This window comes from Marmota marmota, unplaced genomic scaffold (genome assembly GCF_001458135.2).
Source record: "Marmota marmota marmota unplaced genomic scaffold, marMar, whole genome shotgun sequence".
In the NCBI taxonomy this organism is placed as follows: Eukaryota; Metazoa; Chordata; class Mammalia; order Rodentia; family Sciuridae; genus Marmota; species Marmota marmota.
The window spans coordinates 37,016,821-37,037,607 of record NW_025999842.1 but is presented as its reverse complement, the minus strand read 5'-3'; the positions used below and the strand labels follow the sequence as shown (position 1 = coordinate 37,037,607).

Sequence of the window (20,787 nt, the reverse complement as noted above, 5' to 3'; positions counted from 1 at the left end):
TGAAATTCAAAACAATGTTTAAAGCAATGATTCTAAATTATAAGCTGACAAATCTTTTAAGGAGTAGGTCTTTAATTCTCAAACAATTTTAGCTTATTTATTGAATTGTTCATGTCAGAAGCACCAGCCCTTTTTATTTTTTATTTTGAGATAGGGTCTCACTAAATTGCTTTTAGGGCATTGCTGAGTTGCTGAGGTTGGCTTAGAACTTGCAGTCCTCCTCCTCAGCTTCCAGAGCTGCTGGGATTACAGACATGCACCACTGTGCCTGGCTTCAGGAGCTGTTCTAGATGACTCTGTAGTAACACAGGTTCTAACACAGTGGTGAGGTGTAGATGCAAACACATGACAGAGCTAGGATTTTAGCTCAGTCCACAAAGCTTAACTATTTTACTTTACTTCTTCACAAATAATTGCACTTAACTTTTCATATTATCTCCTTGAAATGACTATGATCTTATAAATATGTTATTTCATATTACTAATTTTTATTATGTTGCAGCAGGGGTGTTCATTGAATTTCTAAATATAGGCTATCATGTTCCTTAGATAGTTTACAAACAAGACATCTACTGAAAATAGAATTTTAAATGAAGATAGCTCAGGATTAGATTTTACTATAAAGCATTTTAAACTTTCTTAAGAGAATTATTTTATAAAATGTTTTTGAAATGCTTTCAGCAATGAAAGGAAATGAGATTAGCAATGTGTGAGATATGCCTTGTATTTATTCTTCATTGTATGCCATTCTGTGGTGTAGATTTCTTTGCTGAAACAGAATCTGGAAATTCAGCTTTCCCAGTCTCAAACTTCTTTGCAACAACTGCAAGCTCAGTTTACACAAGAACGACAAAGACTTACCCAAGAGCTTGAAGAATTAGAGGAACAACATCAGCAGAGGCATAAATCCTTAAAAGAAGCGCATGTTCTTGCATTTCAAACCATGGAAGAAGAAAAGGAAAAGGAACAAAGAGTAAGTTTAATATGACATATGTTCAAACGTAATTAACCTTCAAATTCTTAAGAATTTTTTTTTGCCCCAAGGCATTATGTATTATTTTTATTTAAATAAATTTTCCAGGATGTGACTTCCTATGATGATCAGAATGATTAAACATATACACTAATCAAACACTACACTAGACTAGATTGGGGCCAACATTTTATTTGTTTCTGATCATAATGCTAAAACCCATACACTCTCTAGTTTGTTATATATTGTGATTTTTTAAAAAAGCTAAAGAAGAAATAAATTCAATTAACCTTTTTAGCATGGTTCTGCTAAATATAACAATTCTAATCATTTAGTACTCTTTGTATTTGTAATAGTCTTCCTTCAAATTTTTAATTTTTGTCTTTGAGTCTACAAAAAATAAGGGTATCCAAAGGATTTATAATTTTCATCCCAGTTTATCTTCACATTCCTTTTTTCCCCATGTACAAAAAATTCATAAACAGAGAAATTGGAAACATTTCAAAATATTATAATTTTCTTATATTTATCCAAAGGTTCTATGGAAAGTAGTGTGACACCAACAACTCAGACAGAAGGGATTTAAATCAAATTGATACATTATTATATTAATCATATTGCATGCCTGAATCTTCATGTATTCACTACTCAGTTTTGTGTTAAAATATTAGTTTGAAACAGTCCTAACACTATGTTTTTCAATTTCTTTCAAGGACCTTATTTTAATGAAGACAAAGATTTGATAGAAGAATACAGTTTAGATAGATTGTTTCTTAATCTTTTGACAAATACAAGCACTACTTTATAAAAAAATTTTTTTGTAGTTGTATATGGACAGCATGCCTTTATTTTGTTTATTTTTATGTGGTGCTGAGGATCGAACCCAGTGCCTCACACATACAAGGCAAGTGCTCTGACACTGAGCTGCAGCCCCAGCCCACAAGCACTATTTTAAGAAATGATATGTTACAAAAAGAGGTTGCTCACAAAAAGAACTTATTTCTTAAAAAAAAAAAAAAAAAAAAAAACCAGTTAACTTGCTGTGATCTATGGATTTTGTCCAGAAAGTCAAGGAAATTTCCTTTTTTAAAAAAAATTATGCCTGATTGCAAACAGTCTATTCATTGGATACCGCTTGTGAACTAGAATAACATATAAGAGTTCTCATATCAGTAATTTAATTTCACACAGTCTTGTATCACTTAACTTGAATCCTTTCTCAAAGAAAATTAGAACCTACAATTTTATTGTATTCATTAGATAGGCAAACTACCTAAGTAGCATACATCCTTTATTTTACCTATATTAAAAGAAACTCAGGGCTGGGGTTGTGGCTCAGCAGTAGCATTCTCACCTACCATGTGCATCAGGATGCTGGGTTCGATCCTCAGCACCACATTAAAAATAAAAAATAAAGGTGGGGCTAGGACTGTAGCTCAGTGGTAAAGTGCTTGCAGCAAGTATGTGTAAGGCACTCGGTTCGATCCCCAGCACCACATAAAAATAAAGATACTGTGTGTTCATCTACAACAAAATAAATTTTTTTTTAAATAATAAAGGTAAAGTGTCCAACTATAACTAAAACAAAAAAAATTTAAAAAGAAACCATGCTTTATTTTTCAGAAATAAAATATTCTAAGACAACATAAGTAGTCAATTGCTAATTTTAAAAAATAGTATTTTAGGGCAATGGTTAGAGAAATGTAGCCTTATTATAATCTTTTGTAGGATTGCTTCATTTTATAAATCATGGTAAAACAAACAAACCCTTTCGAACAGTTCAGTCTCTTAAGTTTGAAATACTCTGAGTTCTTCTTTTTCCTATGGCATATTTTTTCTCTTATGCCACTTGTTGTGGTCTGTTCTTTCTGGCTAGGATTTTTAAACTAATCACATGGAAGTCTTTAGTTTACTCTCCTATCTACCTTCTCCCAGGAGATTTTGCTTCTTCACACAAATGCAGGAGCAAAGATTGACTGTTAAAAAAAAAAAAAACAGCTACAAGCTCTTTGATAAGTTAAAAAAAACTTCCATTGGAGGCCGTGCTGGGCCTCAAGCCAGTGCAGGGCACACTCTGATATGTGCTCCTGCAGCCGCCTGCCATGCCCCTGATGAGAGGGACGAGGGCTGCTGCAGAAGGCCACAAGAACGTGGAGGCCATGCAGAGCTACAGGCCTGAGTTGAGCCACCTGCTGGAGGAGCAGCAGGAGGTGCAGAGACAAGTCAAAGAGAGTGCATCACAGACAAGGGATGTCCTCAAACCACATTTTAATGATTTAAAGGGAACCTTTGAGAAGCTCCTCAATGAAGGATTGGTGACCCTTTTGCAAGAGGTGGACACCATTGAACAAAACACCATTAAGCCACTAGATGACTGCCAGAAGCTCATTGACATAGAGTTAACACGGCAGAGGACTTTGTGTAAGAAAGTGAGATTGCCGTTCTTGGTGGTATAGAAGAACAGAATGAGAAACTGTGGAGCTTCACCACAAAGGCCTCACACAGACAGTTGGATAGCTTACCAGAAGTGCCTTTACTGGTTGATGTGCCTTGTTTATCTGCTTAGTTGGATGATTCAATTCTTAACATATTAAAGATAACATTTTGAAGCATGGAACAGTAGCATCTCTCCCACCAGTGCAAATAGAAAAACGAATAGAGAAACCTGAAGGCATCATAGAATGATGGTGTAAAGTGCATGACGATTTTGCAGACTAAGATTACAGGCTTCAGTTCTGAAAATGCTCTTCAAAACATTTTGAAGTTATATATGTAGATTCTGAAACTGAATTCATAGTATTGCACATAGACCCCAAAGTTGATTATCAGTTTGGAGTCTGCATCTGAGAAGATGTCCAACAGGAGTGGAGTCCATGGAGCATCTCCCAAATAGGTCATTCTACATTGGTGCCTCATGAGCAGACAACTGGCTTTGAGGGATACCGCCTGAGCATTTGAAGAAATATAGCACTCCGGAATGATTCTGAATCCTCAGGTATACTCTACTCCAGCACTCCAACCTATATCTGTGGGCAGACATTAACATTCAGAGTTGAAACTGTGGGACAGCCAGACAGGAGATGGTATAGGAGTATGCGCAGAGAAGCAGAACAGATATAACTCTGCAGCGAGATCAGGCTACATGCATTAGTACCAATGGTGCAGTTTTTGTAAATGCACAAGAAATGACTAATAAGTTGCCTGCAGTTGCCTCTGGATCCACTGTCACATTTGACATCGAAGATGTGACTCTGGGAACTACTGATAATAATGAAGGCAAAAACTTCAAGCTCCAAACTATTAGCTCAAATTGTAGAGAAGTGGTTTTTGATTGGTTGCTTGATCAGTCTTGTGGTTCTCTTTACTTTGGATGCTCATTTTTTTTTTTTTACTTTTTATCCTCGATGGAAAGTATTCATGTTTTAAAGTTTTGGATGCTTGGCTTGGTTTACTGTCTCTATCCTCAACCCAGTTAGGTTTTTGTTGTTGTTGCTATTGTTTAAAAGTTAAATTAATCTTTCAGGCCATGGGAAATGAAAAGTGTCTACTGGAATCACTTTGCAATATTTTAGCCAGAAGAGACTTGAATGGTGTGGACAAAGCCATAATTCAGTGAATTTTGTTTTTATAATACTATTAATAAAAATAGCAAATTACAATAAAATAAATCAGCTTTAAATATCTGGGAAGATAACAAAGTCCTGTGCCCTTCCACTGTACTTCTTAAAGTTGGTTAATGTAACATTTTATTAAATCTCTTTCAGCATCCAAGACCATGTGAAACTTTAGAATAGAACAGGAGCAGACCAGATAGAAGCCAAAGTTCTGTAATATTCATTCACTTTTTTTTTCCACATGAGTACATTGACTGTGTACTGTATATTCAGGAATTTGAAAGCAGTGTTGGCTTTTATCCCATTTTCAATAATCATTAAGTCTAAAAAGGTTTATGAATTTTGCCTTTTTTTAACAGTGCCTGAATAAGTGCCTATAATGGGCAAGTATTATCTTTTGTTCTTTCTTTGCAGTGTGATTCAAGATAGGATAGAAGATGCAGGATGCAGTGGTTCACAGCTATAATTCTAGCAAATCGAGAAGCTGAAGCAGAAGGATCACAAGTTTGAGGCCAGCCTTAGCAACTTAGTCAGACCCTGTTTCAAAATAAAAAGGGCTGGGAATGTGGCTCAGTTGTAGAGTGCCCTGGGATTAATCCCTAGTATTGTTAAAAAAGAGGATTTGTACAGGGTGAAGCTACTTAAAAGTAGTAAATGCAGCAGTGTTAGCCATTTCACAAGTATATGATATGCACATGTGTGCCACCAGGGTCAATGATATGCATATTACTATTTGTAGTTATGAGCTACAGTCCAGTTAATGTCAGTTTGATAAATGGTCTATTAGTGGACCAAAAAAATACAGGGTAAATACTTGACTGATTTTTTTGAACTTAAATTTATGTAAGATATTTATTTGAAGGACTTAATATGAAAAAATAATAGTCATAATTTGATATACTAGCTTGTAGACTTTTTTAAAATTTGAAAAGCAATTTTTTTCATTTTTACAGGTAGTAGAAAAATGGAAAAGCAAGCTTGATTATTTTTGTAAGATAATTTATTTCAGAGCTCATGTTCCCTGTTAGATAATCATGACCAATTTTCTCCTTGCCTTTTTATGTATAAGTGCCTTTCATATGTTTAGTGACTATAAAGAGGTTCTAGGATATAGACACCTTGCCCAGCCATCTGAAATAAAATTAAAAACTCAAAAGTTAAAAAAAAAAAAAAAGCTTTCATTGCTCTTTTCCGACAAGAAGGGTATCTTTTCTTGGTGATGCTTTCCTCCTGTTCTTTTCTAGGTCTGAATGTGCTTACAGAAGAATTGTCTATTAGTTTTAGGTAATTTATAACCCTTAGCAGCTTTAGAAAATTATTTTATTTGAAAACTACCATAGGTAAAAGGTTCATATTTCCAATTCAAACAAAATATGTTTATTCAAACTGGTTTGGTGGTGATTCTTATTCTACTAGACTGAGCCTACTATTTTTTTCTAATGGTGATTATCTTATATTTAATTTTCTTGAAAATAAACTAAAAATACCTGTACTTCTTAACTAGTAACTGAGTTTTAGTAAGTATTTCCTGTCTTATTTGCATTTGTTCCCTATATTCTAATATAATTATTTTAAAATTTGCTTTTCCTGTCTAGGCTCTTGAAAATCATTTACAACAAAAACATTCTGCAGAGCTTCAGTCATTGAAAGATGCACACCGAGAGTCAATGGAGGGCTTCCGGATAGAGATGGAACAGGAACTTCAGACTCTTCGGTTTGAATTAGAAGATGAAGGAAAGGCTATGCTTGGTATTTTGGAAGGATTATAATTTGTCATATTTATTTTTATATTTTTCCATTTAAGATTCATTGTGAAGTAACACTTTTATTTTTAAATTTTGAAGCATCAAAATAATATCGAAATGCATAGCATATTTTATTTAAGAAGTCAAGTGAGGTAGAATAGAGTGGGTAGAATAGAAAGTTTACTCAGATTTCTCTATACTCTGGCTATGAAAGCAATACACATTGATACTTGGGACTGAGTCAGGCATCTCAGAATTCACTGTCTAATGGACAGAACCATGGAACCATATATCTTTTAACTACATAGTCATATTGATTTTTCCACTTCAGGATTTTCTTTTAATGATTAGGTCTGCCTTTTTGCCAAGATATATTTTATATGGGGTTTAAATCTACAGAATGGATCTTTTCATAGAAAGAAGTTTAGTTTTAAAGAAAAACTATATATATGTGTGTGTGTTTGTTTTTTTATGTTGTTTTTGTTTGTTTGTTTATTTTTAGTGTCATTTGGCAACTTGTTATTCCCACCATCCCATTTTCTACTGTTTGGTTTTATTCTAAATTCTACTAATATTTTTATTGCATGTTTGTCACACTTCAGTGCATATTATTTCCAAGTAGGAATTGGGAGCAAACAAGAACAAAGTGTTATAAATATTTTGGGCCTCAAAGGGAAAGCCATTTGACCCTCTTCTTCTCTATTGCTACTGGAAGTCTTTGGCCAAGTCATTACAGTTCTCTCTCCTTTCTACTTGAAAAGACACTGTGATAGCTAGCACTAAAAGCATATTAAATATGAACTTTTACTAAAGGTCTGTGAAATACCTGAGTATATGCTAGAGATTTTGCTAAGCAAAGAGAACTAAAAAATGAACTCATGCTCTGAATTTGCACAGAGCTGATTGTCAAAAGCAGAGGTGGCCTTTATATAATTATGGCCAAAGGGGGTGTATATAGCCATATCACCGTGAATGTGCCCAATCTTGTCTTTTCTTGGAAGCCAAGCAGAATAGGGCATGACTAGTACTTGAGTGGGATATTTCTGGCCAAAGGGGAATACACAGTTCCACAGCTATGTGAGGAGAGTTTTACAGGCCAAATATTGTAACTATTAGGTTTAACCCATTGAAACATTATTTAAATATCTTTTTAATGACAAGGAGTTTTGAGTTTTTCAAAAAATGTATTTATTTTAAGGTAATTATAAATTCACATGTAGTTTTAAGGAAGAATACAAAGAAATTCCTTGTACCCTTTATCCAGTTGCCCTGTGGTGACATCTTTTAAAACTATAATATAGTAATATATGTAAAATATCATATTATAATAATGATATAATCACTATATTGACATTGATACTATCAAGATACAGAACATTTGCAGCACTATGAGAATTCTTCTTGTCTATTTGTAGCCTCACCTACTTCTCTCTCCTTCCTATTTGTAATTTCTGACAACCATTGATCTATTCTCCATTTCTATAATTTTGTCACTTTAAAATACAACCAGTTTTATAAATGGAATAATACAAATATTTAACCTTTAGATACAGGCTTTTTTCACTCAGCATAATTCTCTGGAATCAACAAGGTGGTTGTGTGTATCAGTAAGTTTGTTCCTTTTCATTGTTGCATATTATTCCACAGTAAGAACATACCATTGTTCATTGCCCTTCACCTACTGGAAGTCATCTGTGCTTTTAGTTTGGGCTGTTTCAAGTAAAGCTTCAATAAACATTATTTAGCCACCCACCTTTACTTCCAGTGGTGCTTCCTGGAGCCAACATAGCCATTATAGCTTGTGAAGTGCTGAGGTGCTCTTAGGTGGCTCAACCTCTATGGCTCTGTGACCATCAGTGACTATGTGCATGCTTTTTAGGAGGGATTCTGGTAGACTCCAGAAGTCAGGAAATGGGGCCAGTGACCTCTGAGGATGTGGCTGTGAACTTCACCCAGGAAGAATGGGCATTGCTAACTGGTTCCCAGATGAAGCTCTACAGAACTGTGATGTAGGAAACCTTCAGGAACCTGGCCTCTGTAGGACAAAAATGGGAAGACCATAACATTGAAGATGAATACAGAAATCCCTGGAGAAATCAGTCAAATAGGAGAGAAGACTCAGTGAATATAAAAAAAAAAAGTAGACAATGTGAAGCAATGTTCAGCCAGATTCCAGATCGTATTCTTAACAAGAAAACACTTCTTGGAGTAAAGCCATATGAAAGCCACATGTGTGAAGTGGTTGTTTGGTCATTCATCCCTTAAGAGGCACATCACATCTGACTTTACACATGGATGATGAGTTGGTGTCCTTTGAGAATATGGCTGTGAACTTCACTGTGGACAAGTGGGCTTTGCTAGATCCCTCCAAGAGGTAGCTCTACCACAATGTGCAAACCTTTAGAAGCCTCTCTAGGAAAAGAAAGATACCACCAGACCAATGAAGATTCATGTAAAAATTCTAGGAGAAATCTAAGTCAAGTGTTAGGGATACTCTGCGAGAGTAGTGAACATGAAATATCTTGAGCCAAACTCCAGATTGTATTGAGAACAATACAACTCTTCCTAGTGTAAAACATGTGAAAGCTTTGAGTGTGGAGAAGTCCTCATTGGTGATTTATCACCAAATATGCTTTCAGATCTCACACTGGACATAAACCATATGAATATCAGAAATATGGGAAAGCTATTATTTATCACCAGTGCTTGCAAAGCATGGGAAGACTCAGAGTGGAACACCATGAATGTAAGCAATGTGAGACAGTCTTAACTTGTCCCAGTTCCCTTCTAGTACATGAAAGGATTGACACCGGAGAGAAACCACATATATGCACACCATGTGATATAGCTTTCACTAATCACAGCACTCTTCAATACCATGAAAGGGTTCACAGTGGCAGAAAACCCCATGGATGTCAGCAATGTGGGAGACTCTTTAGTTGCTTTACTAGTTTGGGAAGACATGAGCAAAATCACAATGGAAATAAACCCTGTGGATATAAGCAATGTGAAAAAATCGTCTTTTCTTTGAGTCACTTGCAAAGACATGAAGGAACTCACAATGGACAGAAACCTTATGTGTATGAGCAATGCGGGAAAGCCTTTTATTTTCCCTGTTCCCTCAGAAAACATTGAAGAACTCACATTGGAGAGATACCCTATGTATGTATGTATTGTAGGAAAGCCTTCAGTGACTCTTTTTTTTTTAAGAGAGAGAGAAAGAATTTTTTAATATTTATTTTTTAGTTTTTGGTGGACACAACATCTTTTTTTTTTTTTTATGTGGTGCTGAGGATCGAACCCAGTGACCCGCGCATACCAGGCAAGCGTGCTACTGCTTGAGCCACATCCCCAGCCCTTCAGTGACTCTTTTATAGACATAATATAATTCACACTGGACAGAAGCCCTATGTATGTGAACAATGTGGAAAATCACTCGGTTGTCTCAGTTTCCTTAAATTACATGAATCAGTTCACACTGGAGAGAAACCCTATGTATGTAAGCAGTATGGTAAAGCCTTTAGTTGTTCTAGTTCCTTTTGAACCCATGGAAGAATTCACAATGGAAAAAAACATATGAATGTATGCATGGTGGCAAAGCCTTTAGTTATTCTTTTTCCCTTAAATATCATGAAAAAACAATCACTAGGGAGAAACCCTCTATATTCAAGGAGTTTAGAAGAGCCTTTAATTCTTTCTGTTACCTTAAAATATGTGAAGGGATACCCAATGGAGAGAAATGCTATATATGTAAGGAATGTGGAAAAGCTTTCGGTCAAACCAGGAATATCATCACACGTCAAAGGACTCACCCTGGAGAGAAACCCTATGTGTGTAAAGATTGTGGGAAAGCCTTCAATGAATCTAGTTCCTGTCACAGACATAAAAGAATTCACACTGAAGAAAAACCCTATGTATGTGAACAATGTGGAAAAGTATTCACTTATTTCAGTTCCCTTAAATTACATGAAAGAACTCAGACTGGAGAGAAACCCTATGTATGTCAGCAATATGGAAAATCCTTTGGTTATTCTGGTTCCTTTTGAGAACATGCAAAAATTCACAGTGGAATAAAACCTTATGTCTATAAACAGTGTGGGAAAGCCTCTAGTTCCTTTCAAAAACAAAAGAACTCACACTGGAAAGAAGCCCTATGTATGTATGCAATGTGAGAAAGCCTTTAGTTCTTCTTTTTCCCTTCAAAATCATGAAAGAATTCACAGTAGAGAGAAACCCTATTATGCAAGGAGTATAGAAAAGCCTTTAGTTCTTCCCATTGCATTAAAAATTGAAAGAACTCATACTGGAGAGAAACCTTATATATGTACATAGCATGGAAAAGCATTTAGTTGGTCCAGTCATGTTCTCAGACATCAAAGAACTCACACTGGAAAGAAACCCTATGTTTGTAAGCAATGTGGAAAAGCCTTTATTTCTTCCAGATATATTAAAATACATGAAAAAAACCACAAATCCCATGTATATAAACAATGTGGGAAAGCATTCAATCCTACTATGTTCTCATAGATGAAAGAACTCATAGGAAAGTAATCCTGACCAAAGACTGTGGTAAGACTTCCTTCTATCAAACATGAACAGTGAAGATAACTCATATTAATGTAAAGTATGTGAGGATGCCTGCAGTCACTTTGTCCAGCATATACATATAAATGAACGTAGTACGGAAAGAAACATGAAATAGAAGAGATATGCAAAAGCCTTCAGTTGACCCATGTATAAGTATTTGCACCTAACAAAAAGTCTGTGAATGTGAAAAGTACAAGAAAGTTGTCATTTAAAAAATACGTAAATAAACAATTATGTGTAAGTTTGTATATAAACATAAGTTTTCCTTTCTCTGAGATAAATTCCCAGGGCTCAAGAGTGCAATTGCTGGGATACATGTTAGTTACATGTTTATTTTTTTAAAAAAAACTGCCAAAATGTTTTCCTGAGGAGCTATGTCATTTTGTACCCCACTAAATATTGTATGAATGACCCTGTTCCCTCACATCCTAGCCAATCTGAGTATAGTGATAGTTCATTGTGGTTTTAATTTGCATTTTCCTTATAATGATACTGAACATTTTTGTGTTCTCATTTGCCATCTGAATATCTTCTTTTATAATTGTTTATTTTTATTATTGTTTTGAGCATTCTTCATATTCTAGATACTAGTCTTTTGTCAAGCTCCTTCAGGTCTGTTTTAGCCCCATCATTCCACTGAAACTGTTCTTCCTGAGGTTCCCATTGACTTTTGAACATACTATTATGACTCACTAGATGTCACCTTATTTTCCCTGTGTGCAACCTGTGAGCCCTTAGACCATCTCCTTCTTGAATCTTTTTCCCCTTGATTGATGTCTATGAAGGTTTATATACTCATGGTATTCCTATTTTTTTGACATCTACCCTATAATCTCATTTACCATTTCTGTTTCCTCATGTATTATTAAATATTGCCATTTCCCAAGATTTAGCCCTAGCTGTCTTGTCTGTTTTCTAGTCTTCAGACTTTCCCTCATTGACTGAATTCATTTCCCTGGCATAAGCCACCATCTGTGTGCTAGGGGCTCCAAATTTGTACTTCTAGACCTAACATCTTCTCTTGTACACAGATTTATAGTTCTTACTACATGTTAGATAATCCATCTTCTACTAAGCAATTTAAAATATGAGCTCACTGTCTCCCTACAAGCCAAAATGCATTTTCATTCCTGGACCTCCCACTCTAATTAATGATATCACCATTTACTCAGTTGCCAAATCTTAGAAAATAGAGCTTCATTTAATTTTTTTCTCTTTCACTGCCTCATCCTTTTTATCAGCTCCTCTTCTTCAGTGCTTCTTAATCTCTTTCCTCATCTTTAGTCCTTTTGCTACACTTGGTTCATGGTCATGTCATTTATTACCTTGATTATTGCCATAACCTTCTTGCTAATGTTTCTTCCTGCTATTCATCCTCCAGACTACAGTCATGGTGAGCTTTGTAATGCTTAAATCTCACCATATGACTTCCCAGTTTAAATCCTTCAGTGAGTCCCCTTGTCTTACCTTAGGGCCAGACATGTTTTTCTTTAAAGACACCCTGAACACCGGAGGAGATGAACTTATGCCCTATGTGGAAGTCTTTACAGGAGCTACAAGCACAACATTTCTGCAAAGTTTCTGTATTTTAGTTTAAAAATTTATAATTTGTATTTCACTCATTTATATCACTATTCATATTTTCATATTAAGATAAAAGTAATGGGGCTGGGATTGTAGTTCAGTGGCAGAGCACTTGCCTCACACATATGAGGCACTGGTCAGCACCACATAAAAATGAAATAAAGGTATTGTGTTCATTGACAACTAAAAAAATATTTTTAAAAAAAGATAAAAAGTTATGACTTTCCAAAAAAATCATCAAGTAAAATTCATGTTTCAGAAGACAACGTGTATTCTCCAAGCTCTTACGGGAGTATTATTGCCACTTATTGCAGTTTGAGAACAAGGGACCTACAGTTAAAGTAAAAACCATTTTCTACTAAAATTTTCTCAGATTGGGTTTCATTTTATTCCACTATCACCGCATGCACTGCAACCTCTACCATACCAAATCTCATAGTTTGTCAGACAGACCAGTTTTTTTCTGCTTTTGCATGTGTACCCTTCTTTGTTTTTTAATATTTTTCTTCTTTTAATTTGTTTTAATTAGTTACACATGACAGTACAATGATCTTGAAATATCATATATTTGAATCAAATGGGATATAATTTCTCATTTTTCTGATTATACAGGTGACAGAATCACATTGGTCATGCAATCACATATATACCCACAGCAATAATAATGTCTATTTTAATATTTTTCTTTAGTTGTAGATGGACACAATGTCTTTACTTCATTTATTTACCTATTTAATGTGGTGCCTCACGCATGAGAGGCAAGTTCTCAACCACTGAGCTACAATCCCAGCCCCGTATGTACCCTTCTTGATGAAGACTTTTTCTCTGCTTGGAGAGCTCTAACTCAGTCTTTTGTCTTTAGAGTCATTTACTATTCTGATCTCTTTGTGATAACATCCCCACTTTCTTGCTCCTGGGACATCTCCAATAACCCACTTACTTCCATAGAATAATGCCTTCCCTTCTAGCTTGTGCAATTACAAGGACAAGATCATATTTTATTCTCCCTTAGAATAATGTCTGGAATTCAATAACTGGATTGTATGAAAAGGTCAATTCTAAACTCAAATGAAAGTGATGACCTCTAAAAGCATGTGACTAGCCAGTGCCTAACATATTTCAGAGCTGTTGTGGAAGAATTCTTACTTGGGTGGCAAGTTATGCCTAAATATTTGTTATGGTATGATTCAATTTTGATAGTGAAATAGAAGAGCTGAAAACATTTAACATTTAAATCCATTAACACTTTGTTTTTAAACTGAACACATACCTTGAAAATACATTGATCACTTAACCATTTGAAATTTTTCTTATCTTTATCAATGCCACATGAACTTCAATTTCAGAATAGTAAATAACAATCTATTTCAATTCATGATAGTTCATGATAGTCTGTTAATAATAATGTAATGGGCAGGTACTGGGGTTGTGGGTCAGTGGTAGAGCACTTGCCTTGCACGTGAGGCACTGAGTTCGATCCTCAGCACCACATAAAAATAAATAAAATAAAGACACTGTGTCCATCTAAAGCTAAAAAATAAAATTAAATAAATAAATAAATAAATAATGTAATGGGCATACATGTGTCCTACTTTGAAATAATATTCTGTAACTTTTACAATTTTTATCTAAAGTATTGATAATACTTTGGAATTTGCTAAACTTCTTTCTTTGCATTCCAGCTTCCTTACGCTCAGAACTAAATCATCAACATGCAGCTGCAATTGATTTGTTACGGCATAATCATCATCAAGAATTGGCAGCTGCTAAAATGGAATTAGAGAGAAGCATAGACATCAGCAGAAGACAGGTAAGTGAAAATATTCTGTTCAGAAATGATTTCTGAAATATGAGTAAACCGAATTTTCACAATTTTTTGAAAATTATTTTGCAACCAACATCATTTTCACTAGTTACAGTTTACTATGTGTTGAATAGTTTTGTTTTTCAAGGGAAGTAAATGATTCTATTCTATTCAGTATACTGAACACAAAATTATATTTTTTTTAACTTTAATTGAATTTTTTGAATTTTATTCACATGTTTGGAAAGTGAACAATGAAATATAATCTAAGAGTGAGGATAATACTACCCCAAAGAACTAACTATCCATGGTGGTGTACTATTTGTGTGTGTGTGTGTTGTCATCGTAGCAGTCAGTAGTCATTGAGGCTAAATATGTCTTGTGCAACCAAGAAACTACATTTTCAGTTTTATTTAATTTTAATTAATTTAAACTTGACTTTAAAAACGTACATTAGGTGGCACAGCTATAGAAGGAGTAGTTGCTCAAGGAGAAAAAGAACAATTTATATTTCTATAGCTTTCTAGCCGAGCTACTGTTTATACTTGTAAAACACTGTTTTCTGACCCAGTGTACTTTCCCTTTAATTAGGTAGTTTGTGAACTTGAATGTGTATATATCTGGATGGATGGATTTTTAGGCACCATGCAATAAAAGCTGTTTTTTATTAGTTTATTAGATTTATGACTTTTACTTTGTGAGTTTTCACCTGTAATAAACGTTCAGACCAAATTTTCTTTTCATTGCTAGGGAGTTTTAGATGCACACTTTATATTAACCATGGAGGCAGATTATATTCTCTTTCAATCGACACTGAAATTGACAGTATCTAGGCCTACAGTACTTATAGAAAACAGTGACTTTTAGGAAAATGGAAGGTAACTTATTTATCAGATAACTACGAGACCAGCACTAAAGGGGCAAAGTATGATTTAAACACCATGAGATATGTGCATGAGTTGGAGGACTTCTACAGATGTAGATCCTTTTTAGATTAAAGGACAATCATACCAACATTTTACTGCAAGACCATATAAAGCTCACTAAGTAAGAGACTTGTACTCTATTCTCAGCTCTACCATTGATTACAAATTACCTTTGGCCAAATTATCTCTTAGGTATTGGTGTCCTTATTTATAAAAAGAGAGAGCTGTGCGTTTGTGATCTTTTATGTCTCTTGCAGCCCTGATTTTATTGAAATTGTAACCATAGAAGTATTTCTTAGATATAGGGAAAGAGAAGGAGGGATTGATGTTTTTCCATTTTAACAGTTTGCTTTTGAAGTATATGAGAATGATTACATTTAGCATGCTAGGATGACATTTTCCTTCCTTCCTTTAAACACAGAAAGCCAATAGGTAAAAAAACTTTTCAGAATTATTTGTGTTTTACAGAATAAGGAGCACATGTGTAGAATAACAGATCTGCAGGAGGAATTACGGCACAGAGAGCATCACATCTCTGACTTGGATAAGGAGGTACAGCACCTTCATGAGAACATAACTGCCCTCACCAAAGAATTGGAATTTAAGGGGAAAGAAATCCTCAGAATACGAAGTGAATTTAACCAACAGATGAGGTATGCTGATAATTACAACAGAAAGAATATACAGTATTATCTAAAGGATGGTTGCAGTGATATTTAGAAATATGTGCCTATTTTTGCAGCTACATGGACTTTTAGTAAGATATTGAAAACCGCTTTTTCTTTATTTGATGACTATGTTATAACCCAGAATATAGATGAAATGTTTGTATTTTGAATTATATATATTATGTATTCACTAACTTTGGAAATTGTGTACATAATTAACTAAAGTCTTTTAAAAATGTTATTAGTAAAAGCATTAAAGGAGACAACTTTAACATAAGCTAGAAGATTAGTCACTTAAATTAGGCTGTTTATGTTACGTTTTCATATATTTTCCAAAAAAATTCAATTCTGGTAGAATATAGAAAGTATTGAAAGCTCGACTTCAGAATAACATTTTGTTAACTAAAAATAAATTAAACAGGTTGCATGAACAAGATTTAAACAAGAGACTTGAAAAAGAGCTGGATGTCATGACAGCAGACCATCTCAGAGAGAAAAATATCATGCGGGCAGATTTTAATAAGACTAACGAACTACTCAAGGAAATAAATGCAGCTTTACAAGTGTCGTAAGTCATATTATGTTAAAGAAAATTCATGTTTAGATAATAAACTGAGGAACATTGTTTCTAAGCTCTGATTAGCTACTCTTTTGAATCTAATAAAATGATACTTAAAAAGGAAGAATAAGATGGTAATTGTAGTGTGATACATTCTTTCATTAGGATAAGGCAGTTAAATGATTTTGTTTCATCAGCTGCTATTGCTACATTTCTTCCAAGACAATACTTACTATAAGAATGTCCCTCACAGGACACTGATATTATGGCAACAACTCAAAATATATTCATTATGTATGTTAAGTAAAAAAACCATATTATGGTCAATAGGAATGTCATAATACTATGCACACAATAATAATACATATCTTATAAAAATAAAAATATCCTAAAAAACAAATACAAACTTTGGGGAGTAGAATAGGAGGTACTAAGGGTGGGAAAAACTTTTTCTTTTAAATAATCCTCTAGGTATTGCTAGAATTTCTACAACAAGCATTTAATTGTTCTACAATTTTAAAAATCCGTAATGGAAAATCATTACTAATGACATTACTACTGATAACATGGTAAATCCAGTGTTGTTAAAATCAAAATTTCTAAACATTACTTAGTATTCCTTAAAAAATATTTTTAACCACTTCTAGATACTTATAAACTGGGCTAGTTAAGGCAACTTGTATTCAGTTCATCTTTGTGACCTAAAGCCTGGTCCACTTATAGGTTATTTTAGAATTAACTAACTCTAAAATCCCTCTAATGGCTTATTCACCTTATGTCTCTCCTCTTCCAATTTTTAAAAGTTCATATACCTATATTTCACATTAATAAAATCATAATTAGTGACTAATCCCATTACCCTTAGAGTCGAAATCAAACTTGAACTTAGTTCCAATAGACCTTATTCCGCATCATCAAATAACAGCTCTAGGCTTCTTGGTGACCATGTCCTGAGCTACTTTCCTCCCTCACATGCTTCTGCCATGATATGCTGCCTCATCTCAGGCCAAAGCAATGGAGTTGGCTGACTCTGGACTGAGGCCTCTGAAACTTGCCGGGAACTGATGCTTTGCAGTGCTGGGGGGCCTTTGTGTCCATTAGGCAAGTGCAGTACCACTGAGCTGCGCCTCCAGCCCTGGGTCAGTTTTTTCTTCACACTTGCATACAGGAACTCCCAATAATGGGAAACTCATGGAATGGCCCCAAGTAAAGGTTTACATTATCAACTCAACAAAAAGGGGTGGTTTAGGGCTTCAATGGGAAAATACGGAAGATTCCTTTTGTAAGGTCTTCGCTTAGCAACTAGATGGCCATCTTAAGTGACAGCCGCCATTTTAAGAAAACCTTTGCTTTCTTGCCCAAGGGCCTTTCTGAGAAAGGCTCACCACTCCCTCTTACCAACCCAACCCTTCAACCCAACCCAACCCTAAGGCATATCACCACTCCTTCATACCAACTCCACCCTTAACCGCCTGCCTTAGGACCCGCCTGTCTCTAATCCCTGAACCTGCCCCATAGAATTCCCAAACCTCAAGCCCCTATTGCCTCTCTCATCTATGGAGAGATGTGCCTTTATCTGCCAACTCTGACAAATAAACTCTCGTGTGTATCTCTAAAAAATAATAACAATAATAACAGCTCTATGTCCTGTCTGCTGTCTTTTGTATCAGCCAAGCCAACTTTCTCAGTTTCCTTCTAAGAGTCTCCTGTGTTGTCCTCTAAAGTCTGGAATAACCACCTATATTCTTACTATCTGATTACCTTCCTCAAAGCTAAAATGTCTTCTCCTGTTTCATCCATGTCAGCAATTCAGTCAATATTGTTACTTATATAAGTGCAAGCGCGCTACATTCTCTCTCTCTCTCTCTCTCAGAAAAGACAGACCCCTGGTCATTGGCATTTACTTGCATGTCCTCTGAGGTGAGGTGCTCTTTCTGTTGGACACAGTCATAATCTTCACATCAGTAGGCACTCAGTGAATGGTCATGAATGAATTTTTTGAAGATTCCCCATCATATTAAAGTTTTTGAAGGTTTACTTTTTGAAGTTTCCCTTGAAATCATGAGAGACTTAGGTTATTATTTCCTTGATCACAGTAATTTTGATGATTGCTATTGTTACAATTTTTAAAGCCTTTTGAGCCACAGTAAAAGCTCAAATATCTGCCTTGAAGAAGAGGTTATAACCCCATGCATTCCGCAGAAATGAGAAGCAATAAACCTCTATGATGTCACTATCGCTGTTTCTAGCCTCATTTTGTTTACTGGGCAGAGACTGAAATCTTGCCATCCCCTTCTTCCTACTCTGAAAAAAAAAAAAATGCTCACAAAAAGAAAACACTTTTGTCTGTGTGTCCTATCCCCTTGAGAAGGTTAATTTATAAAAAGTAAAGTTTGTGTCAAATGAATATTGAATACTTGAGCTTCAGCCAATATAACAGAAACTGAATTTTTAATTTCATTTTAATTAATTTGAATGTAAATAGCTTCATATCAACTAGTGACTACTATATTAGCACAGTTTTTAAAGTTTTGGACACTTCTGGCCACATTCTTAAATGCAGCCCTCTTGGATCTGCTGAGTAGTTTGTAGTTGGGTAATGAGCAGAGACAGTCCTTCCTAGTTTGTGGAGCTGGAGAAAGAAGATCTGAACCATTCCCAGCCTGTTCCAAAGGACTAGGGTCACCTTTTGAAGTTCCTAATTAATGCCTAGGTTTTAAAACTTCAAAATCAGGAAAACCCATGGATTCTTTTTTTTTTTTTTTTTTAATTTTTTAATATTTATTTTTTAGTTTTCGGTGGACACAACATCTTTGTATGTGGTGCTGAGGATTGAACCTGGGCCACACGCATGCCGGGCGAGCACGCTACCGCCTGAGCCACATCCCCAGCCCCAACCCATGGATTCTTAGAAGGTGTTGGTGAAGGGCTCAAAGCAATGTGGGTCAATCTTTTAGGCCAAAGCATGGAGCTGAGGAAACTCTGAAGCAGCTGCAAGTTGCTTCCTCCTGCTGCTGCCCCAGCTCCTGCTGGACTCCAGGGAAGAATGGGTTGTCTCTTATGGAATGATTATTGGAAATCTTCTTCTATAATGTTGGGTATTAAAGTCCTTTTAGATTTTCGGACAGTTTTATAAAAATTTTATTTTCTTTAGTATATTGTATCTATTTTAATAAGAACCTTTGTATATAATTAAAATGTCTTGTTTTTTGTTTTAATGAGAGAACAGGCTATTCAATTTTACCTAAATGATGTATTATGGCAGATCTTTATTGTGCAAAAAAAACAAATGGATTAGAGATTATTACTGATTGTTTAGGTTTACTTTACATTCACTTCTTACTATACTGAACAAAAAAAAAATCATTTCCTTATGAAAGAAATGTTGAATCTGTACTTGGACTTTAAATAGGTCAGTAATTGCTAATTAAAATAAAACACTCTACCATACCATAATTACTTATTATTTAAAAGTTTAGCTCCTTTTATCTATGATACCACAACAATTTTGTTTGATTTTTATTATTCAGGTGGTTTTCATGAATTTGTGGAAAGTGAGGAAGTAGTATTCTAGTCCTATTGTTGTAAATCAGAGTCTTTGCTCTGAGTTTTTTGGAAAAGTTCATTATTAAAATGCTTAAGTACTATATTTTCTTTACTTGGCATAATAGGTTTCTTTCATCTCTATAAACTTAAATTCTAGAATACATACGTGCCTCCTAATATTGTTGTTTAGCTCTAAAGCCTTAATTCACTGCTTTTTTTTTTTTTTTACAAAACATAACGGGGGGACTATTTCTGGTGAAATATTTTGTACAGGTTTTTAGGCATTCAGATCCTATGCCTTTTTTGTTCATTGACTGTACACATTGACCTACATATTCCCAAGACAAAAAAAAAAAAAATCAGGGCATGTATGCCTGTTGAGAATCCAACAGTGACCCTTAATTAGTAATTTTATGTGTTCTACTTCTCCTTTCTATTCTGTCTTTGTGTTACTTTTAATGGGAATCTTTAATTTAAATAGAAGGTTGTGTGTACATGTATGGTCCCCTCAAGGAAATGTTTTCCAGGCTTTAATCATTCTTTTTTTTTTTTTTTAGGAGAGAGAGAGATTTTTTTAATATTTATTTTTCAGTTTTCAGTGGACACAACATCTTTAGTTTTTATTTTATGTGGTGCTGAGGATCGAACCCAGCACCCAGCGCATGCCAGGCGAGCGTGTTACCTCTTGAGCCACATCCCCAGCCCCAAGCTTTAATCATTCTTATACAACCTTTAGGCATTTGGTCCTTTCTGGCTACCTATACTATTATTTTTTTAATAC

At 34.9% G+C, this 20,787-nt stretch overlaps 1 protein-coding gene and 1 pseudogene across 7 annotated transcripts in view; both read left to right on the top strand.

The window, feature by feature from the left end:
* Fam184a (family with sequence similarity 184 member A) overlaps positions 1-20,787 on the top strand; it is a 121,613-nt gene that overhangs the window by 91,197 nt on the left and 9,629 nt on the right. For 5 of the 7 annotated variants that reach the window (XR_007344403.1, XM_015500756.2, XM_048795354.1 and 2 more), the window contains exons 10-14: positions 761-973; positions 6,183-6,336; positions 14,186-14,313; positions 15,702-15,886; positions 16,323-16,469. Coding sequence is in view for 6 of the 7 variants with exons in the window: in XM_015500756.2 (XP_015356242.2) it covers positions 761-973; positions 6,183-6,336; positions 14,186-14,313; positions 15,702-15,886; positions 16,323-16,469 (827 nt within the window). In the remaining variant the exon portion in view is untranslated. The remainder of the gene's footprint in view (positions 1-760; positions 974-6,182; positions 6,337-14,185; positions 14,314-15,701; positions 15,887-16,322; positions 16,470-20,787) is intronic. The other 2 variants (XM_048795460.1, XM_048795397.1) reach the window with 1 other exon arrangement.
* LOC107154987 lies at positions 2,546-5,063 on the top strand (annotated as a pseudogene).